The following is a 20,471-nucleotide window of genomic DNA, read 5'->3' on the forward strand; positions in this document are numbered from 1 at the left end:
AACCAGACATACTGTCAGCTATGGAATTCATTGCTGCCACATAGTTGAAGAAAGTGAGAGGGGTGATGTTAATTGAGTAGCTATTAGTAGACAATACATATATGCATACATACATACATACATACATACATACATACATACATACATAATTTTAAAACAAATTGAATACAAAAAATTAAAATATACAAATATACAAACTCAAAAGACAAACTTTATTGAATACAAAAAATTAAAATATACAAATATACAAACTCAAAAGACAAAGATCCATACAGACAGTAGACAAAATATATTATTTTGATAGTTCAAGGTTACAGAGTGTGACGCAGAAAGAATTAAAACTTACTTTGGGATTGGTGACGTGATCTGGTGATGAAGGAAAAGGGGATGGGTTGTAGCTTGGGACTTTGTGCGGAAGCCAGGAAGATTTTGTTCCGGATTTCCCCAGTATGTGCCAGGTACTGTTCTAATAAAAGTACTTTGAGATGGTGTGTGTCTTGGAGTTACTGACAGGAATGGAATTTCCCTGGAATGCTGACACATACCTAATTCCAGCAACCGTTCTTGATATGTTTTAGCCTCCAGCCCCCTAATCATCTTTATTTCTCTTCTCTGCACTCTTTCCAGAGTCTCAGCATCTTTTTTTATAGTAGGGTGGCCAAAACTGAATATAGTATATAAAATCATACATTGCAATATCCTACCTGCAAATGAATACTTCAGCTTTAATCATAACAATACAAGAGCACACAATAGATACAAACTCAAGGTAAACTGCACCAAACTTGACTGCAGAAAATACGACTTCAGCAACAGAATAGTCAATGTCTGGAATACTCTACCTGACTCTGTGGTTTCTTCCCCAAAACCCCCAAAACTTTAACCTTAGACTGTTACTATTGACCTCACCCCTTTCCTGAGAGGTCTGCAGGGGGTGTGCATAAGTGCACCAATCGTGCCTACCGTCCCTGTCCTATTTTTTTATTTTTCTTATAAGTATCTATCTCATGTATTCAAAACTATATTTATTCTTATACCTGTATCTTGTGAGCGATTAAATCAATACTATCACATCAATACTAAATACTAAATCTCCCATCATAGGGGTTGTTTCTATCCCTCTACCCTGCTCTTTTTCCATCTCTGAGCCTGCTTCTGTTTCTCTGAAACTATCTTTTAAGTACAAGGGACAAAGTGCTTAAGTTAATCTACACACAGCAAAGCAGATAATTGTTGCCTTCAGGTTGACAGTCTTCTCAAGCCCCAACAGTTCATGGATGGAGATGCAAGATTCTCCGGGAGCTTCATCAATCATCCTTAATGCCAGGAAAAAGAAAGTCTGGAGGCAGAATCTTGAAAATGGAATCTGTGACATCTCAGCCACCATTCATTAGCGAACTCATTAAGGTGGAATCTCACTGAATCATTTCAAGTTTCTTTCTCTGCGATTGCTTAACTGATGCACTAATGGCTCTTGCACCAAATACGGCTGAACTATCCATCTGTTCTGTCCTGGTCGTGTTTGTAAATGCTCCTTTTCTTTCTCAACTTTCAAGCATTCCCTTACAGCATACTTTTATTGCCCTTCAAACAGAAAAGCCTTCTTGCTTTTGGATATAAAGGGCTCTACGCTTTTTAGAATAGAATAGAATTCTTTATTGGGCAAGTGTGATTGGGCACACAAGGAATTTGTCTTTGGTGCAAATGCTCTCAGTGTACATAAAAGAAAAGATACATTCATCAAGAACTATAAGGTACAATAGAATATAGAATAGAACAGAACAGAATAAAATAGAATTTTTTATTGGGCAGGTGTGATTGGGAATTTGTCTTTGGTGCATGTGCTTTCAGTGTACATAAAGGAAAAAATACATTCATCAAGAATCATAAGATACAACACTTAGTGATAGTCATAGGCTATTAAACAAGCAATCAAATCATACTAGGAAACAAATAAAGCAATATAAATTGTAAAGATACAAGCAACACGGTTATAGTCACAAGTGGAAGGAGATAGGAACTAGGAAGGATGAGAAGAAGAATAGAAATACAGTCTTACTAAGTAGTTTGACAGTGTTGTGGGAGTTATTTCTTTAGCAGAGTGATGGCATTTGGGGAAAAATTGTCCTTGTGTCTAGCTGTTCTGGTGTGCAGAGATCTATAGCATCGTTTTGAGGGAAGGAGTTGAAACAGTTTATGTCCAAGATGTGAGGGGTCTGTAAATATTTTCACAGCCCTCTTTATGACTTGTGCAGCATACAGGTCCTCCATGGAAGGCAGGTTGGTAGCTTTGATGGGGAAGTTTTATGCCAGTTTTTTTTAAAGCTAAATTGATTCAGTTATTCTTGAAACAGGCTGAGGAATTGTGAAAACTGGCCAGTGAGAGAGAGAAGTTTGTGCTTCAGCTTGTGCAAGGGGTTGGACTAGAAGATCTGCAAAGCCCCTTCCAACTCTATTATTCTATGTTCTATGTTCTGTATCCCAACTCTGGTTATTCTGGTATGCAGTTGGCTCCAATTGTCATGCTGATGGGCCAAGACGATGCTGTTTTCCATCCTGGGTACAAAAAAATTCCTGGATCAAAACTTGACTCTTTCTTCAAGATCAAAAATGGGATGGTGGCTTCAGCCCCAAATGATGCACAGGATGGACAGGATGGCATTCTCTGAGCCCAAGAATGTAAATGAATGTTTCCAAAAAAATCGCACAACAAGGGGTCATTGATGTGGGGCCCTCCAAGCAAACGGAACAGACTGTTAAGTTGGGAGTTTCAGTGTGGAGGTGCGGCCTACTGTAGATGTTTTGTAATTGTAATAAGGGGGGGGGGGGGTCGATCCATATTTTCTGTGGGATTATTTGTGCTTTGTTATGGTTGATGTTTTATGTGGCATGTTTGCTGCCGGAGGGGTTTGTCAGAGAGATTGGTTAAATAAAATAAATAAATAGATAAGTGATCAGCATCTTTCCCATTAAAGAGTCGTGGATGAAGCTCCCACAACTTCCGAAGGCAATTTCTGTTCCATTGGTTGATATTCCCACTGTCAGAAAATTCCTCCTTATTTCCAGGTTAAATCTCTCCCTGGTCAGTTTCCATCCTTTATTCCTTGTCTGGCGTTCAGGTGCCTTGGAGAATAGCTTGGCTCCCCTCCTCTCTGTGGCAGCTCCTCAAATATTGGAAGGCTGCTATCTTGTCTCCCCTGATCCTTCTCTTCACTAGACTAGCCAGGCCCAGTTCCTGCAACTGTTCTTCACATGCTTTAGCCTCCAGTCCCCTAATCCATCTTGCTTGCTCTTCTCTGCACACTTTCCAGAGTCTCAACATCTTTTTCATAGTGTGGTGACCAAAACTGGATGCCGTACTGTACGTGTGGTCTTTTTTTCACCTTCTTTCCCTGCCTGTCAGAGATAAAGGCAAGAAAAGGCCATTGACTCAGCAAAAGGCTTCGAGCTGCCTCTGAATCCCTTTATGTCCAGGCAGGAAAATATTCTTATCAACTCTCTCCTGAAGGAAAAGTGCATCATCATATCTCCAGATCGATAGATTTGAGAGGAAGATGTAACAGATGTAACAGAGCTGGAAGGGAACTTGTAGGCCATCTAGTCCAACCCCCTGCCCAGGCAGGAGACCCTACACCCGTGATGGCACACCTGTGGCATGCATGCCACAGGTGGCACGCATAGCCATTTGTGCCAGCATGCGAACCTCAAGCAAACTTACCTCACTGCACAAGCACGTGCCTCCCAGCTTATTTTCGGCCTTCCAGAGGCTTTGCAGGCCGAAAAATAGGCCTGTTTCGTCACTTCCTGTATTTCCGAAAATACTGGAAGTAACAAAACGGGCGACTTAGGACAAAGGCTGAGAGGAGATTGCCCCTCCCATAAGAGATAAAAGTCAGACCTCAATGACGAACTCTTTGCAGGAAGCAAAGTAGTTAAATAGATTCCGAGTCCTCCTGGAAGCTCTGTGCACTTTGGTTGGTTTTTTCTGGTACTTTGGTTGGTTTTTGTTATAATTAATTTGGATACTTCTGTTTTTGGCAGCATTCCACAGCACTGACATTCATGTGCTTGTCTTGGGGAACTGTTTAAGATTAGTTCTGGCTGAGAATGAAAGTAATTCCCAACATTGCATTAAAATAGGTTTTGCTTTTACAACACATGTTTAATTACGTTTGACGAAGCCTGAGTCAGAACAATCACCCAAGGAGTTGTGGTAACTTGAAGAATGGCAAACCTCTTGGCTTAAAATAATGATAATTAAACTGGGAGAGAGTGGGTTATTAGGGGCAAATCTTGGGGTTATTGCAGCTGTTTGTAAACAGCTTATTTGTGACTCTGTTTAGGACTGTTCCACAGGTATCTCTTGACTTAATGACCACAAGTCGGCCCAAGGTTTTATCGTTGCTGAGCGAAACCTTTGTTAAGCGAATTCTGCCACTTTCTGGCCATGGTCATTAAGTGAATCACTGCACTCATTAAATTAGTACCATTAGGTTATTAAGGGACTCTGGCCTTCCCCATCGACTTGCTAAACAAAAGGGGATCCCATGACCCCTCGGGACACTGCAACTGTCGTAAATGTGAGTCAGTTGCCAGGCATCCAAATGTAAATTACGTGACCACGGGGATGCTATGACGGTCCTCAGTATGAAAAATGGTCATAAGTGTGAAAAATGGTTGTAAGAGTGAAAAATGGTCATAAGTGTGAAAAATGGTCCTGAGTCACTTTTTTTAGTTGTAAGTGTTGCAAGTCAGAGACTAGCTGTACAAGGAGCAGGAGGAAAAGAGCCAAAGTATAAGTCCTAGAAAGTGCCATCTTTCATACCAGAGCCATGGTGGTGCAGTGGTTAGAATGCAGTATTGCAGCCTAATACTGCTGACAGCCAGCAGTTCGATCCCGAGGTTGACTCAGCCTTTCACCCTTCCGAGGTCGGTAAAATGAGGACCCAGATTTTGTGGGGCAAGAGGCTGACACTATAAAACCGCTTAGTGAGGGCTAGAAAGCACTATGAAGTGGTATATAAGTCTAAGTGCTATTGTTATTGCCCTCCCTCCCTTCCTTCCTCTCTCCCTCCCTCCCTCCCTCCCTCCCTCCCTCCCTCCCTTCCTTCCTTAGTGCACAGTGGTTAGAATGCAGTATTGCAGGCTAATCCTGTCCACTTCCAGGAGTTTGATCCTTACCAGCTCAGGGGTGACTCAGCCTTCTGTCCTTCCAAGGTGGGTAAAATGAGGACCCAAATTGTTGGGGGGCAAGAGGCTGACTCTGTAAACCACTTAGAGAGAGCTGGAAATGATGAAGTGCTATATAGGTCTAAGTGCTATTGCTATTGTTTTTCCTTTTCCCTTTCTACCCTCCCTCCCTCCCTCCCTCCCTCCCTCCCTCCCTCCCTTCCTTCCTTCCTCTGCCCATTGCCAGCAGTTCAATCCTGACTGGCTCAAGGTTGACTCAGCCTTCCATTCTTCCAAGGTTGGTAAAATGAGGACCCAGATTGTTGTGGGCAAGAGGCTGACTCTGTAAACTGCCTAGAGAGGACTTTAAAGCACTATAAAGTGGTATATAAGTCTAAGTGCTATTGGCCTTCCTTCCTTCCTTCCTTCCTTCCTTCCTTCCTTCCTTCCTTCCTTCCTTCCCTCCCAGTGGTTAGAATGCAGTATTGCAGGCTAATTCTGCCCACTGCCAGCAGTTTGATCCTGACCGGCTCAAGGTTGACTCAGACTTCCATCCTTTCGAGCTGGGTAAAATGAGGACCCAGATTGTTGGGGTGGGAGCAAGAGGTTGACTCTGTAAAGTGCTTAGAAAGGGCTGGAAAGCATTGTGAAGAGGCATATAAGTCTAAGTGGTATTGCTATCCTCATGTGGAGTTTGGTACCCTCATTACAGGGCAGGAGAAGGCTGGAGAAACCCTGTTTCTCACACACACACAGCCCTAATGCCTGGCATGACTCACCAAACTCCCAACGGATTTGTCTTTCCTTGCATTTTTGGCAACTTCCCCCCCCTCCCCTTTCCCCCCCAACCAGTGGGTAGTATTGCTTTAATTTCCCAAGAGGAGCCTCTTGTGTGACACACTGTCAGCGAGGCACTCAGAACCTGGGCCTTGTTCCATACAATTGGGCTAGAGCGTGTTGAAGCATGACAAGTAGCCAGTAAATGTCACCAGCGTGGTCCAAACTCTGAGCCTTGAGGGGCTAGGGAGGACTTAATCATCTCGTGCACGAGGATTGTCCCCGCTTGCTGAGCAGGTGCCATCTCTCCTCCGAAGGGATCTCGCTCAGAGCCACGGCAGCTGCAGTTCTCTTCTTCGATTGGCAGCTTCATTAAGCGCACCAAGTGAGTTATGATGACAAGACCGCAGGGCTGGTTTAGGTTTCCCGGCTTTTGATTACCCAAAAGAGGGAACCATCTCTGGTCTGATCTGTCCCTTGGTGCTGTCCCCAACGCCCCAATAAAATATTTGAGCCATATCTATAATATTGACAGAGCAAATGATCGTAATTTATTGATGGAGATTTATAGCTCTTTATCTGCAGGCTCAGAGATCTCTCCAAATGTATTCATACATCACCTCTTTGAATACAAGAGTTTGGCTACCTGTGAGGTCCAGGGTATCTATGGCAATTCGCTGCGGCCAACTCGCCACTGCTAACTCTATAATATACTCTGGTGTGTGGCGGCAGCCAAAAAAACCAATGCAATTCTAATTTGGATTAACAGAGGGATACAATCAAGAATCAAGAAAGTACTAATACCACTCTATAAAGCCTTAGTAAGACCACACCTAGAATACCACATCCAGTTTTGGTCACCCCACTATAAAAAGATGTTGAGACTCTAGAAAGAGTGCAGAGAAGAGCAACCAGGATGATGAGGGGACTGGAGGCTAAAACATATGAAGAACAGTTGCAGGAACTGGGCATGGCTAATCTAGTGAAGAGAAGGACCAGGGGAGACAGGAGAGCAGTCTTCCAATATTTGAGGGGCTGCCACAGAGAGGAGGGGATAAAGCTATTTTCTAAAGCACACGAAGGCCAAACAAGGAATAAGGATCAAGCTGAAAAGGAGGAATTTTCTCACAGTGAGAACAATCAAGCAATGGAACAGAAGTTCCCTTCGGAATTGTGGGAGCTTCATCACTGGAGGCTTTCAAGAAGAAATTGGACTGCCATGGTGTAGGGTCTCCTGCTTGGGTGGGGGGTTAGACAAGATGAACTACAAGGTCCCTTCCAACTCTGTTATTCTATATTCAGTGGAACCACTTGCCTTCAGAAGTCGTGGGAGCTTCATTCTTGGAGGCTTTAAAGAAGAGACCGGGCTGCCATCTGTTAGAAATTGTGTAGGGTCCCCTGCTTGGGCAGAGGGGGTTGGACTAGATGACCTGCATCCGATGTAGAGATGGGGCCAGGACCATCTGGGAGTGGGGTGCTTCCTCCGGAGTCTGGCAGCAGTGAGGCAGAGGAACAAGGAGAGCCTGTTCCCACTGGGCGTATGCGCAGAGCTGCTAGAAGGCAAGAGCAGCTGAAACAAAAGGGGAGACTCGGGAGTAAGGTTGAGAGGTGTTTGCCCCTCCCATAAGGGATAAAAGTCAGGCCAAGATGATGAAACCTTTGCAGGAAGCGAAGTAGTTCAATAGATTTTGAGTCCTCCTTAAAGCTCTGTATACTTTGGTTGGTTTTTTTGTTGTACTTTGGTTGGTTTCTGTTTTTAGCAGCACTTCACATAACTGAAAGGTATGTGCTTATCTTGGGGGACTGTTTGAGATTAATTCTGGCTGGGAATGAAAACAATTCCCAGCGTTGCAATAAAATAGGTTTTGCTTTTAAAACAAGCTTGTGAATAATTACAGTTTACGAAGCCTGGGTTAGAACACCATGGAACAGAATTGGCCTTCAGAAGCCGTGGTGGCGCAGTGGTTAGAGTACAGTACTGCAGGCTACTTCTGCTGACTACTGATTGCCAGCAGTTCAGCAGTTCAAGTCCCACCGGCTCAAGGTTGATTCAGCCTTCCATCCTTCCGAGGTCAATAAAATGAGGAGCCAGATTGTTGGGGGCAATATGCTGAATCTGTAAACCGCTTAGAGAGGGCTGTAAAAGCACTGTGAAGCGGTATATAAGTCTAAGTGCTATTGCTATTGCCTCTGAGAGGCTGAACTCTGGGAAACAGCTTCTATCCCAGGGCAGTAACTATTGAATTCTATTATATAGTGCAATGTTAATGCAATATCGGGTTTTCAATTCATTGTATAGAATGTGAAGGGTATTTGTGTTTATTTTCATAGTCAAAATGTATACTGAAGATGGTATTTAATTTTGTTGTATGAGGTGCAATGACAATAAAGTAAAGTAAAGTAAAGTAAACTAAAATTGCATTTCCAGGAGAAGGGAGTGACCTGAAGCAGCTCTTTGTTCTGGGGTGAGTTGTACTAAACCCTCAGCTGCCAAGTGCAAAAACACAAGCTTGCATTTTCAAGAATAAATGAGAGGATAAAATAAAAAGGCAAAAAGGGGGGGATAAATATTATTTCTTAGGAAATGTGGATTTATTTTTCTCCCTGCCAATTATCCTCCTTCCTTCTGGATATTCAGCAAAACCTTTTCCACTCCCCCCTCTGTCCCTTCCAAACAGGGAAAAGATGAAAGACAATCATCTGAATGGCTGGAGTCCAGAGTTAGGAAAATCTGAAGCCATGCTGCATGTTTTTGGTGCTCCAGATACTTGACTTGTAATAAATGTTTCTGTGACATCCTCTCCATGTTAAAATCCTGTCATTTTTCATCAAAATCCATTTATGACTGAAATCAAACTTGAACAGGTGCAAGTGATGGGATAAGACAGAGTTTCCCAACCTTTCTGGCTTTGCAGACCAGTGGGGGTAATCCTACATAAGTGGCCAGGAAACACACACATGTGCAGCTCCATTTGCACAAGTGTGGGGGAGTTCATGCAAATGGAGTTCTGCATGCACACACTTGCACATTGCTCATGCAAGTAGGGGTGGGGTGCGCATGGGCATGCTTCCCTGCTGCTTCCGTGACCCAGTTCCAAATGGCTTATGGCTGCAGCCCGGGGGTTGAGGATGCCTGGGGTAAGAAATTTCTTCTTCTTCCTCTTCCTCTTCTTCTTCCTCTTCCTCTTCTTCTTCCTCTTCCTCCTCCTCCTCTTCTTCTTCCTCTTCCTTCTCCTCTTCCTCCTCCTCTTCCTCTTCTTCTCCTTCTTCTTCTCCTTCTCCTCCTTCTCCTTTTCCTTCTTTGTGTATTCCTGCAGGTGCAGGGGCTGCTTTACAGAACATTGAATGCCATTTTGCACAATCAGCTGTGTCTCCAGGGCGCAGGCCCATGGCTTGGACATCTTTGTTGATGGTGTCTTGCCATTTCTGTTTTGGATGCCCGCAAGGTCGCCAGCCATTGACTTGTAGTTGGTAGGCAGTCTTGGCCATGGTGGAAGGTGCTGCTCTCTGGACATGTCGATACCAGCGGAGCCGGCCTTCTCTCTCCTCTACTCTGTAATTGGTGCCACACCAAAATGCTGTCAAATGCTGTCATTTGTAATGTGGTCAAGAAGGGAGATGCCCGATATCCAAGGGACCACTTGCATTTCAGTGGCATGGAGATGGCCTTCGTAAGAAATATACCTGTCAGGTTTTTTTTCCTGTTTCCAAAATCTGGTGCTAATATTGGCTTGAGGGAATTTCTTGTTTCAATTGGGGGTCATTTTATTCATATTTGTCTAGGTTGGGTGTCGTTTGTGTATTCTCTAGTTCAGGGATGTCAAACTCAAGGCCTGGGGTAAAACCCTGGAAACAGCAAAGGACCGGCCTGTGGTGCCTCTGCCAGAGAAAAGGGAGCTCGTGAGGGCTATGCATGGCCCTTCCAAGCTCCATTTTCACTGGCAGAGGGTTGCAGGAGGCCATCCCAGCCAAAAACAGAGCTCGGGAGCCCGTTTTCATTGGTGGAGGGCTCAGGCCACCACAAGCGCCCCCCCAACATGAATGACGTCATGCTGGTTATGTCCACCCCAGCCCCCCAAGGTCAAACCCAACCTGATGTGGCCCTCCATGAAATCGAGTTTGACACCCTTGGGCTAGTGGTACCTTTCAAATGTCTGTTGTGAATGACGATGACATGTCGGTCTACCGGAATGATCTAATCTCTTCCTTTCTCTTTCTCCCCTTTTCTTTTGGGACGTTTTTCAGGAAGCAAACTGCTGGTTTTGGTGCTGTGCTTGAACTTCCCATCCGAAGTGGAGTTGTGTCCCGGAGCATGCGTGTGTTACAGTGAACCCAAAATCACCATCAGCTGCCAGCAGCAAGGGCTCGGCACCATCCCCATCGAGATCCCAGTCCAGACCCAGCGGATTTTCCTACACAACAACCGAATCGGCCTGATCCAGTCTACCAGCTTTACTTTCTGCCACAACATCTCTATTCTGTGGATCCACTCCAACAATATCAGTCTCATTGAACCCGGGGCATTCTATGGGCTCAACAAGTTGGAAGAGCTCGATCTGAGTGATAACGTGAACCTGAAGTCCATTAACCCTTCTACCTTCCAGGGCCTTGTCCACCTGCATACTTTGCACCTGGATCGCTGCGGGATCCTGGAGTTGTCCACGGGGCTCTTCCGGGGTCTTTTCTCCTTACAGTATCTCTACCTGCAGGACAACAACCTGCAGGAGCTTCCAGACGACACCTTTCTGGATCTCGCTAACCTCACCTATTTGTTTCTGCACGGGAACAAAATCAAGCGTTTGTCAGAAAACGTGTTTCGAGGGTTGACGAACCTGGATAGGCTTCTGCTGCACCAGAACAGGGTTGGCGGAGTCCACCGCAGGGCCTTCCATGACCTTGGGAAAGTGATGACCTTGTACCTTTTTAATAACAACTTGACAGTGCTGAGCGGGGAGACCATGGCTCCGCTGGGGTCTCTCCAGTACCTCCGACTCAACGGCAACCAGTGGGTTTGCGATTGCCAGGCCCGGTCCCTCTGGGATTGGTTCAAGCAGTTCAAAGGGTCTTCCTCGGAACTGGAGTGCCACTTACCCACTCAGCTGGCAGGAAGGGACCTCAAGCGCTTGCCGAGCACGGATCTGGAAGTCTGCCTTGACTCCTTCAACCAGATCCGAACAAGCGTCTTCAGCACCAAGACCAAGTCTGGCAAACTGCCCACAGCAGGCCCAACGCTCAGCCCCCAGGACAACGCGCAGAAATGCTGCCCACCAGAGATGGATAAATCTTTCATTTATGAAGCCAAAGCCAAGGCAGGGCCTTCTTCTCACAGCAACCGGGCTTCCCCTAATAACCCACTCAAGGATAAGGAAAATATGGCCAAAACCAAGCATCAGGTGGAGGCAGAGCTGCCCAAAAATGGCAGCAGCAAGCACATCAACGACTCGCCCTTTGGAACATACCCCAGTGCAGTCGACCCCCCTTTGACCAACTTGAAACCAGAGTTCTTGGGCCCCGTGGAGCCTTCCACCGCCCCAACGAAAAGGAGGCAGGGGTGCTCTCGAAGGAATAAGTCCAGGTCCCAGTGCCGTATGGCACAGCCAGTCCCCAGTGCCGGCCCCAGCTTCCCAGCCCTCCCAAGCCTTCTGCTGCCTCCTGTTATGTGGAGTCTCTTTTGCTTCTCTTGAAATCAATCGAGCCTTTGTTTTCAGGGGGGGCTCTCGGCTTTAAGAGAGGAACAGGAAGTGGGGGGACAAAAAGCCTCTGCCCCAAAGGTTGTGAAGGAGAAGTTATGCCCAGAGAAAAATGTTACAATGCTAAACATTTACTGGATGCCTTTATAAACTCTCACACACACACATAATCAACAACAACAACAACAACACAAAGTGTAAATAATTTATTTCTTCCTTCTGGAATTTATATGTTTGATTTTGATTGGTTGATGTTGCCTTTGTCCTTGGAATTACTCTTTTCCGAAAGAGAAAGAAAAAGAAAGAAAGAAAAAGAAAGAAAGAAAGAAAGAAAGAAAGAAAGAAAGAAAGAAAGAAATAGAATATCAAGAGGTATAATAACCCCATAACTTTGTAATGTTCCCCTCACCCTAAAGTCATTACTTTGTAATTTGAAGTCCTAAAGCCCTAAACAATATTGCACATCTTCCCATCTGCTGAGATCACTTCAGTGGCAATTTTTAAAAAATTCCTACTTTTCTGAATTTCGAGCTTTAACCTCCTTTCGTTTCCACCTGACTGGGTTTGCAGAAAGAGGCATTTGTTAAAGAATGCTCCCTTTTCATTCACTGAAGACTGCAGTATATATATAAATATGAATATATATATATATATTTTATTTTACTTGTGTACAAGTACAAAAAAATACAAAAAATAAATATTTCTTTCTTTTTTTCCTTATGGTGTTTTATCACCTTTGCACGTACTCACACCTCTCTTCTGGGGTGGGGGGGTGTCCTTCAGTGTTGGAGTTTTCTTCCTGGATTTTCTGGTTTCTGTTTCTTAAAGCTCCTGCAAAGGTACCTGAGAGCCATTACCTGCCGGAAGGAAAGGCAGCAGCTGAGCCAAGCGGGGCCACTTTATTCAATTTTCAGTTGGCCTCAGCAAAGGATTCCATCCCACAAAAGCCGCTCTTGTTAATGGTGCAGTGCCCTCCCTGCCTCCCTGAAAGGCCTTGCTCGCCTTGTGAATATTTCAGAATAGCTCAGAATAAGAAGCAAGAATTGAAATCAGGGCTCGGGCCAAGGCAGCTTAGACGCCAGAGAACAGGCAGCCAAGAGTCAATGACAAGCCAAATAAGGAAAAGTGAGAGGTAAAATCTCTCGCGGGTCTATTAAAGCTGAACTAAATTGTGGTCTCTGTATGTAGAAATATGTGTGTGTGTGTGTGTGTGTATTGGGATGTCTAGTATAGACTTCATATTTTTCTTTTCTAGGACATTTGAAAAGGTTTCTTGGACAGTCTTCTGGAGACCACAGCCTCCCTGTACTCTTTCTTCAAAGCTGAAATTTAAGCCTCCAGAGATTGGCAATTCCCTGAAGAAGCAGGCAGATGGTGCTTTCCAGTTTTGAAATTTTGCTGGTATTTTGGAGCTGGTGATGCTGCTTTTCTCTTACCTGTCTTTCCAAGGGTTTATGACAATTTACCACAACCAACTCACCGCAGCAACCTTTCCACAGCCAACCCAGTACAGCCATCTTGCCACGGTCAACTCATCACAGCCCCACAACTAACCCACCACAGCCAAACTCACCATGGCCAACTTGCCACAGGACAACTAACTATGGCCATCTCGCCACAGCCATCTTACCACAAGACAACTCGCTGCAGGACAAGAGTTACACTAACATCAAAGAAATGGTAGAATAGAATAAAGAAAGGGTGCAAAAGGAGAAACAAAATGAAATGTGAATCAAAAATTCAAATACTTTTTTGCTTATTTTCAATAATTAAATTGAATTGTTATATTATCCTACAGCAAGTTTTCCCATGGTGAGTTGGCCATGACAAATTGTCCTGCAGTGAGTTGGCCATGGCAAATTGTCCCATTCCGTCATTTCCAGGACCTTCCAGACTCCCCAAGTGTCCACTTTTTCTAAATTCCCCAGGGAAAAAATCCCTGCTTGATGGGTGTTAAGCCGGGGAGACTGCAAGCAGCTGCAGAGAATTCTAACAAGAGTTATTGAAAGGGAATGTCACGAGGTTGCAGATGTCTCAATGATGGGATTACTTTCCTTTTAGGAGGCAATTTCTCAGCTCATTAAGTCAGAAACGTCTTCCACTTTTTATTAAAAATTTTACTGCGAAGCAGTGACTTCTGTTGGTTGTGGCTGTTGGTTTTCCAGGTAACAGAGAAATGTACAGATGGCTTCAGTTTACCTTGGAAATCTCTCTGCCTGCGGGATGGAGACAGGTTGATATCCAAGCGCAGACCTGGACCATTTGGTTAAGAACACCACACTGCCTCCAAGAGAAATTTCTTGTAACATTTTAGCTTAGGAAAGGAAATTTGAAAGCCATTTCTGTTTCAGAGGCATTGTGGAACGTACAAATAGGAAAGTACAGGTAGTCCTTGACTTACAACTGTTCATTTAATGACCATTTCAATGACATTGAAAAGGATGACTTATGGAACTTCCAGTTGCACTTCCATTGTATTGGAGTAGAATCCGTGATTGTCCACGGTTTCGCTCGAAGATCTCTCGATGGAGAGTCCCAATTGGGATTGGAGCCATCCTGTAGGGGTGGTGAAGAAAGGGGGACCACCTGGCAGGTCAAGTGGAGCCGCATCTCCCTCCCTGACAAGGAACACCCCCCCCCCAAAGACGAGCTGCAGCGGTAGCCTTAAAATATCTACCATGAACATGGGAGATAGTCTGGATAACTAAGACTGTGCTGGAGCAGAGAAGCAGTGAATGGTGTTTGGACTGGGTGATAATACTTAGAACTCTAAGGTAACCCCGATAAAACAACAGAAAAGAATTCTTATAAAGAGTTGTGCTGGCTGCGATTGGAAAGTGTGAGAAAAATTGGGAAACACAAGGAAATTACTTTTGGGGGAAAAGAAAAGAATGACTTATGACAGCTTTTCACACGGCCATTGTGGCATCCCCCTGGTCACATAATCAAAATTCAGATGACTCATATTTATGACAGTTGTGGTGTCCCCGGGCCCCTTTTACCACCTTCTGACCAGCAAAGTCAATGAGGAAGTCAAATTCACTTAACAACCATACTACTAATTTAGCAACGGCAATGATTGTCTTACCAAATCATCATCCTCTTTTAACAACCCCATAATCTCTTGCAAGGTGGAGTCTGGGCAACTGAATGGAGCTAGCAGAGTGCTTTAATGGCCGGATGCCCTTTCTATTACCAATGCAGAGTTTATTCAGCAGATATATTCTCAGTGTGCCCAGAGAGAGAAATATCTCACAGCCTGCTGATTGTGAGATGAGAGCTTCATCTCTAGGCCACCGCACCATTCCTATTCACTTACCAAATGTGACAAGAAAAGTCGTAAAATGAGGCAGAACTCACTTAAATATCTCATTTAGCAACAGAGGTTTTGCTCTCAATTGTGGTTGTATGTTGAGGACTACCTGTAGCCAGTCTTTTTAATGTCAGAAGCCACAAATTAAATCCATGAAGGGTTAGCAATATTAAAATGAGTTGGAGGGGCTAAGAGACAAATCCATTAGCAGTTAGGAAGTCAAACAGATTTGCTCTCCCGTTCATCAAACTGAGCAAGAATTGGTTGGAAAACTTATAAGGTAAATTTTTTTATAGGACCCTACAGAGTTTTGCCTCAGTCTGATCCTTCAAGGATTATATCCTGACTTTGGATCTACACAGGAAGAGTAAACAATTATAAACATGTTCCAAGATAATCAAATGAACATTTTATACTGCTGAGGAAATAAAAAAATAAGTACCACATTTTAATATTTTTATTCCAGAAATGCTAGCGTAATTTTTGTGGAGAGTCCTTTTAAAAAAGAGATTGTATCTGCAGTCTGAAATGATCTAGACTATTTCCCTGTTTATTCTCTGGAATAATAACTGCCCCCCTCCCATCAGTGCTGGGGAAATACATCTCATTATGTTGCTTTTGCATTATAATTATACAAACCAAATTTTGACAGGTGGTAGAAAAACATGGCTTATAGCAATAGCAATAGCACTTAGATTTGTATACCAGGCTAACAAACCAATACTGGAATATGATTTCTTTGGAAAGTGTAAAATTATAAATTACTATTTGAAAAGGGCAGAGAGCAGACAGCATTCAAAACAGCAACTGGTAGGCATTCTTTTGTGACTCCAGACGGCAAATCCCACTCAGTCCTAGTTGCTCAAATTAGAATGTGGCTCAGCACTCCGATTCCATGTTTCTTCATAGAACAATAGCAATAGCACTTAGAATTATGTATCACCACTTCACAGTGCTTTACAGCCCTCTCTAAGCAGTTTACAGAGTCAGCCTGTTGCCCCCAACAATCTGGGTCCTCATTTTACCCACCTCGGAAGGATGGAAGGATGAGTCAATCTTGAGCTATTGGCAGTGGGCAGAGTTTGCCTGCAATGCTGCATTCTAACCACTGCAGCATGGAAGGAAGGAAGGAAGGAAGGAAGGAAGGAAGGAAGGAAGGAAGGAAGGAAGGAAGGAAGGAAGGAAGGAAGGAAGGAAGGAAGGAAGGAAGGAAAAGACCAATAGCACTTAGACTTATATACTGCTTCACAGTGCTTTATAGCCCTCTCTAAGTGGTTTACAGAGTCAGCATCTTGGCCCCCAACAGTCTGGGTCCTCTTTTACTGACCTCAGAAGGATAGAAGGCTGAGTCAACATTGAGTCTGGTATGAATCAAACTGCTGACCTGCTGTCAATCGGCAGCCAGCAGAAGTAGCCTGCATTCTAACCACTGTGCCACCATGACACAAGAATAATTAAATCCATGCTAATATTAAATGCAACCATCAAACCTTAGTCCCTGCTGTGCTTGGGATCCATTGCCCCCTTCCCTCAAAAACATCACGACAAATTGCAGGAATTGGCAATTAGCAACCTTTCAATGAACAGGCTGAGGTTCCTTTGCTACTTTAAATTTTTTTTAATGCTTTGAGGCAGGTGAACTGAAGCAAAGTGACTTGGTTTTTGAAAAAGAAAAGGCCATACTGATTCAAGCCTATGACAGCTTGCCGCAGGACAAGAGTTACACTAATATCAAAAAAATAGCATCATGAAAGAAAGCAGGGGTGGGATTCAATTTTTTTAAAAACCGGTTTTGTGGGCATGGCTTAGGTGGTGGGTGTGGCTTGGTGGTCATGTTATTGGCTGGACGTGGCCAACTCAATGTCACTCACATCGAGGCATGCATCTCCTCCCCTGGCCTCTCATGACTGTGGGGATGTTGCAACAGTCATAAGTGTGAAAAATGGTCATAAGTCACTTTTTTCAGTGCCATTGCAACTTTGAATGGTCACTCCACACAAGCAAAGTACCAGCAAAGGAGGGCAAAAAAACTCCAGAGAAGTTCCTGAGACAGGAAGTCTAGTCCTGCCAAGAATGTAATAAGGGTTGACGGAAAAGCAGCTTCTGTAAGCAACACCAGAATGTTTCCTTCCTGCCTTCGTTACAGGATTAGGCCAGTAATTTCTTCTAACAACCGGTTCTCTGAACTGCTTAGAATGTTAACAACCAGTTCTAGCGAATAGGTGCGAACTGGTAGAATCCCACCCCTGAAAGAAAGGATGACGAAGGTGGAACAAAATAAAATGTGAATGACAGTTTTTTTAAAAAATATATTAATTATTTTAAATATAAATTGAATTGTTGAATTCTCCGGCAGCAAGTTGTTCTGCAGTGAGTTGGTTGCAGCGAGTTGTCCATTCCATGATGATTAAAGCAGTTTGCAGGAAGTGCTATGCCAGAGTCTTCTTTGAAAAGATTGTAGCAAATGCAAATCATATCCAAGGCACCTCAAGGCCAGACAAGGAATAATGGGTGGAAACTGAACAAGGAGAGATTTAACCCGGAAATAAGGAGAAATTTTCTGACGGTGAGGACAATCAAGCCATGGAACAAAAGTTGCCTTCAGAAGTTGTGGGAGCTTCATCACTGGAAGCTTTCAAGAAGAGACTGAACTGCCATTGTCAGAAATGATGTAGGGTCTCCTGCTTGGGTGAGAGGGGGGTCGACTAGATGACCTACAAGGTCCCTTCCAACTCTGTAAATCAGTTAATCTATCACCCATGACAGGAGGCCATGGATGAGGGATAATCTATGATCCAAAAGAGAAGGGAAGGTCAGCCACTCCCTTTTTCCAAAAAGAAGGGGCCTTCACAACCAGGACTGGTCCTGCAGGCTGGAAGGTCCCCATTGAGCTATTGGGAAATCACCGAGGGCAAGTACAGCCAGCTCTGAGGTTTATGATGCCACTGGATTAAAGCCAAAAGGATGTCCAGAGGATGTTGTGCAAAAGGAGAGGTCAAGACTGCAAAGATACACATTTGAATCATGCAAAGACTATCAGAATGGTGAACCAAGGCACTGTTGTGGTCCGCCGGCAGCCAGTGCAGCCAGCTGTTGAATCAGACTGTGGGGAAGAACGGGGACCAGTCCGGGAATCTGGAGAGGACTCGGACAAGGGTCCTGCATCCAATGCAGAGATGGGGCCAGGACCATCTGGGAGTGGGGTGCTGACTCTGGAGCTTCTGGAGTCTGGCAGCAGCGAGGCAGAGGACCCAGGGGAGCCTGTTCCCAGTGCGCATGTGCGCAGAACTGCTAGAAGGCGAGAGCAGCTGAAACAAAAGGGGCGACTCGGGAGTGAGGCTGGGAGGTAATTGCCCTCCCATAAAGTATAAAGATCAGGCCAAGATGATGATACCTTTGCAGGAAGCAATGTCATTCGCTCTGTTCAGATTAATCCTTGAAGCTCTGTGTAGACTTCTTACTTCAGCTGGTTTTTTACAGTCCATTTGGCACTTTAGTTGTTGGCAGCAATTCAAAGGAAAGAAAGGTGGGTGCTTATCTCAAGGGACTGTTTGAGACTCATTACCAGCTGGGAATGAACTTAATTCCCAGCATTGAAATAAAACAGGAATTGATTGATTGATTGATTGATTTTATTTATTTGATTTATATTGCTGCCTATTCGCCCATGGTGACTCAAGGGGCTTGCACGATGTAAAATCATATTTAAAACAAAAAACAAAAATAAAAACAATAAGAACTATCAAAAAGAATCAAATAAATTAGTAAAGTACAATAGAACAAAATTTGGGAAAACAAAAAACAAAACAAAAACAAAAACCAACTTCCACCCCCCACCCCGATGACAGCGGGTCACACTAGCCATTTGGTGGATTCCATCTTTCTCTGGGTTCCTCAGGCCCACTGGCAAAACCAGGTCTTCAGTGCCTTTCGGAATAGTCTTAATGAGGGGGCCATTCTAATCTCTGGGGGAATGATGTTCCAGAGAGATGGAGCCACCACAGAGAAGGCCCTTCTTCTAAGTCCCACCAAGTGTATCTCCCTCAGGGGAAAAACCTGAGTGGGGAAAAGAAGGAAGAGACAGCACTCTGCAGTAGAGTTTATCCAAGCCTTTGAAGCAGCAGAAAATGGAAGATTATATTGCAAACAGACAGTCTGTTCCAGTGAGTAACTCATTCACAGGCACCTTGTCAGACAAACTTAATTTATGTGATTCATTGGAACAAACCAAACTGGAAGGTAAGCAGTGTGTAGAGCTGTCCTCCTCCCTCTCGGAGGGTGGCTCCTGTTCTTGGAGCCCAGCAGCAGCCTTCTGTGCTCAGGGGGGAGATGTAACAAATTTAAAGAAGGAAAATATGACAGACTTCCTCTCTAGACAATGTTTGCTTACAGCTCAAACTGTAAACTCAATATATGATCTTTTGTCAATTGTCATAATTAAGGTCGATTACCTGAAAGAATCTTTTGCAATGTTTGTTAGGAGCCACCCAAATACTGTAGAAGGACTTGGGGAGGATAACCATGGATAGATATGGGACAGCTAACTCAGAAAATGAAACTGGCGAAGGACCTTGCTTTCCTCTCAAAAAATTTGAACACATATAGAGAAAACACTCAATCAGGTAAAGGCCTAAGAGATGACCAACATAACTACAGTCTGCAAACTAACCAGGTTACCTTGCAAATTTATGATGAGAGTAAATAGAGGGCGTTGGAGTAATAGAAAAGCTATTAGGCTGTCCCTGAGCCAGCTGCTCCGTTGTGAATTCACTCTGATAGATCTACTACATGCAGAGTGGCTGCCAGCAAGAATGCAATGTATGAGAATTCTCCTATCGTTCAAGCAACCCATAATACCTTCCATGCTTCTCAGAATGAAGCCCTTTCTGAGCACCTTCTCAATATTTCCAGTAAGGGTTTTTTGCTTAGAAAAAGTATACCCACTCCTGAAACAGCATCACCACGTGGGAACTGTTGCTTTAAATCTAGATTGCAACAGCTCTCACTCACATTGTTAAACCTGAGGCTGCTGCAACTGAACTGTCCCCGAGAAGATAAAGAAGCAATATACAAACTGTGTTACCCACAGCTGTAGGAACTGCTGTGGAAGTGCCAGAGGTAAAGTTGATTGACTTATTCAGTGCATTGTCAGAACCTGGGCAAGTTAACATCATTCAAAGATTGGATGACCTAAAAGAGGCATTGACAACAACTCAATCTACAGCAAAGCCTCTATTTAATTTGGCTCCACTAACCACACAATCTTGTGACAATGTATTTAATCAACAAACTGCCTCTACCTTAACAGTAAAAGAAGGTACTGTCACACAGGCTGACTGTGGGGTAATTGCACTGACTGCCCCAACCTCTGAGAAACAACTGAAAGACAAAGGGCTTCATCACACAGTGCCCCCTAAGCTGACAAACACTAAAGAGATAACCCAGCTTCCATCTTCAATTGATTTAGAAGCTCCCATAACAGCTTTTCATAAGATGAATCCTCAGCTATGCCACTCCAAAAA

General features: G+C 44.1%; 1 protein-coding gene across 1 annotated transcript in view; it reads left to right on the top strand.

The window, feature by feature from the left end:
- The window catches only part of RTN4R (reticulon 4 receptor), a 167,249-nt gene extending 155,295 nt beyond the window's left edge, over positions 1-11,954 (top strand). Inside the window, exon 2 of the mRNA XM_087943103.1 lies at positions 10,192-11,954. Coding sequence (XP_087799229.1) covers positions 10,192-11,630 — 1,439 coding nt within the window. The 3' untranslated portion in view covers positions 11,631-11,954. The remainder of the gene's footprint in view (positions 1-10,191) is intronic.
- Positions 11,955-20,471: the final 8,517 nt, after the last annotated feature.

This window comes from Notechis scutatus, chromosome 13, assembly GCF_049901735.1.
Source record: "Notechis scutatus isolate UNSWTSFEM ecotype Mainland chromosome 13, rNotScu1.2, whole genome shotgun sequence".
Classification (NCBI taxonomy): Eukaryota; Metazoa; Chordata; class Lepidosauria; order Squamata; family Elapidae; genus Notechis; species Notechis scutatus.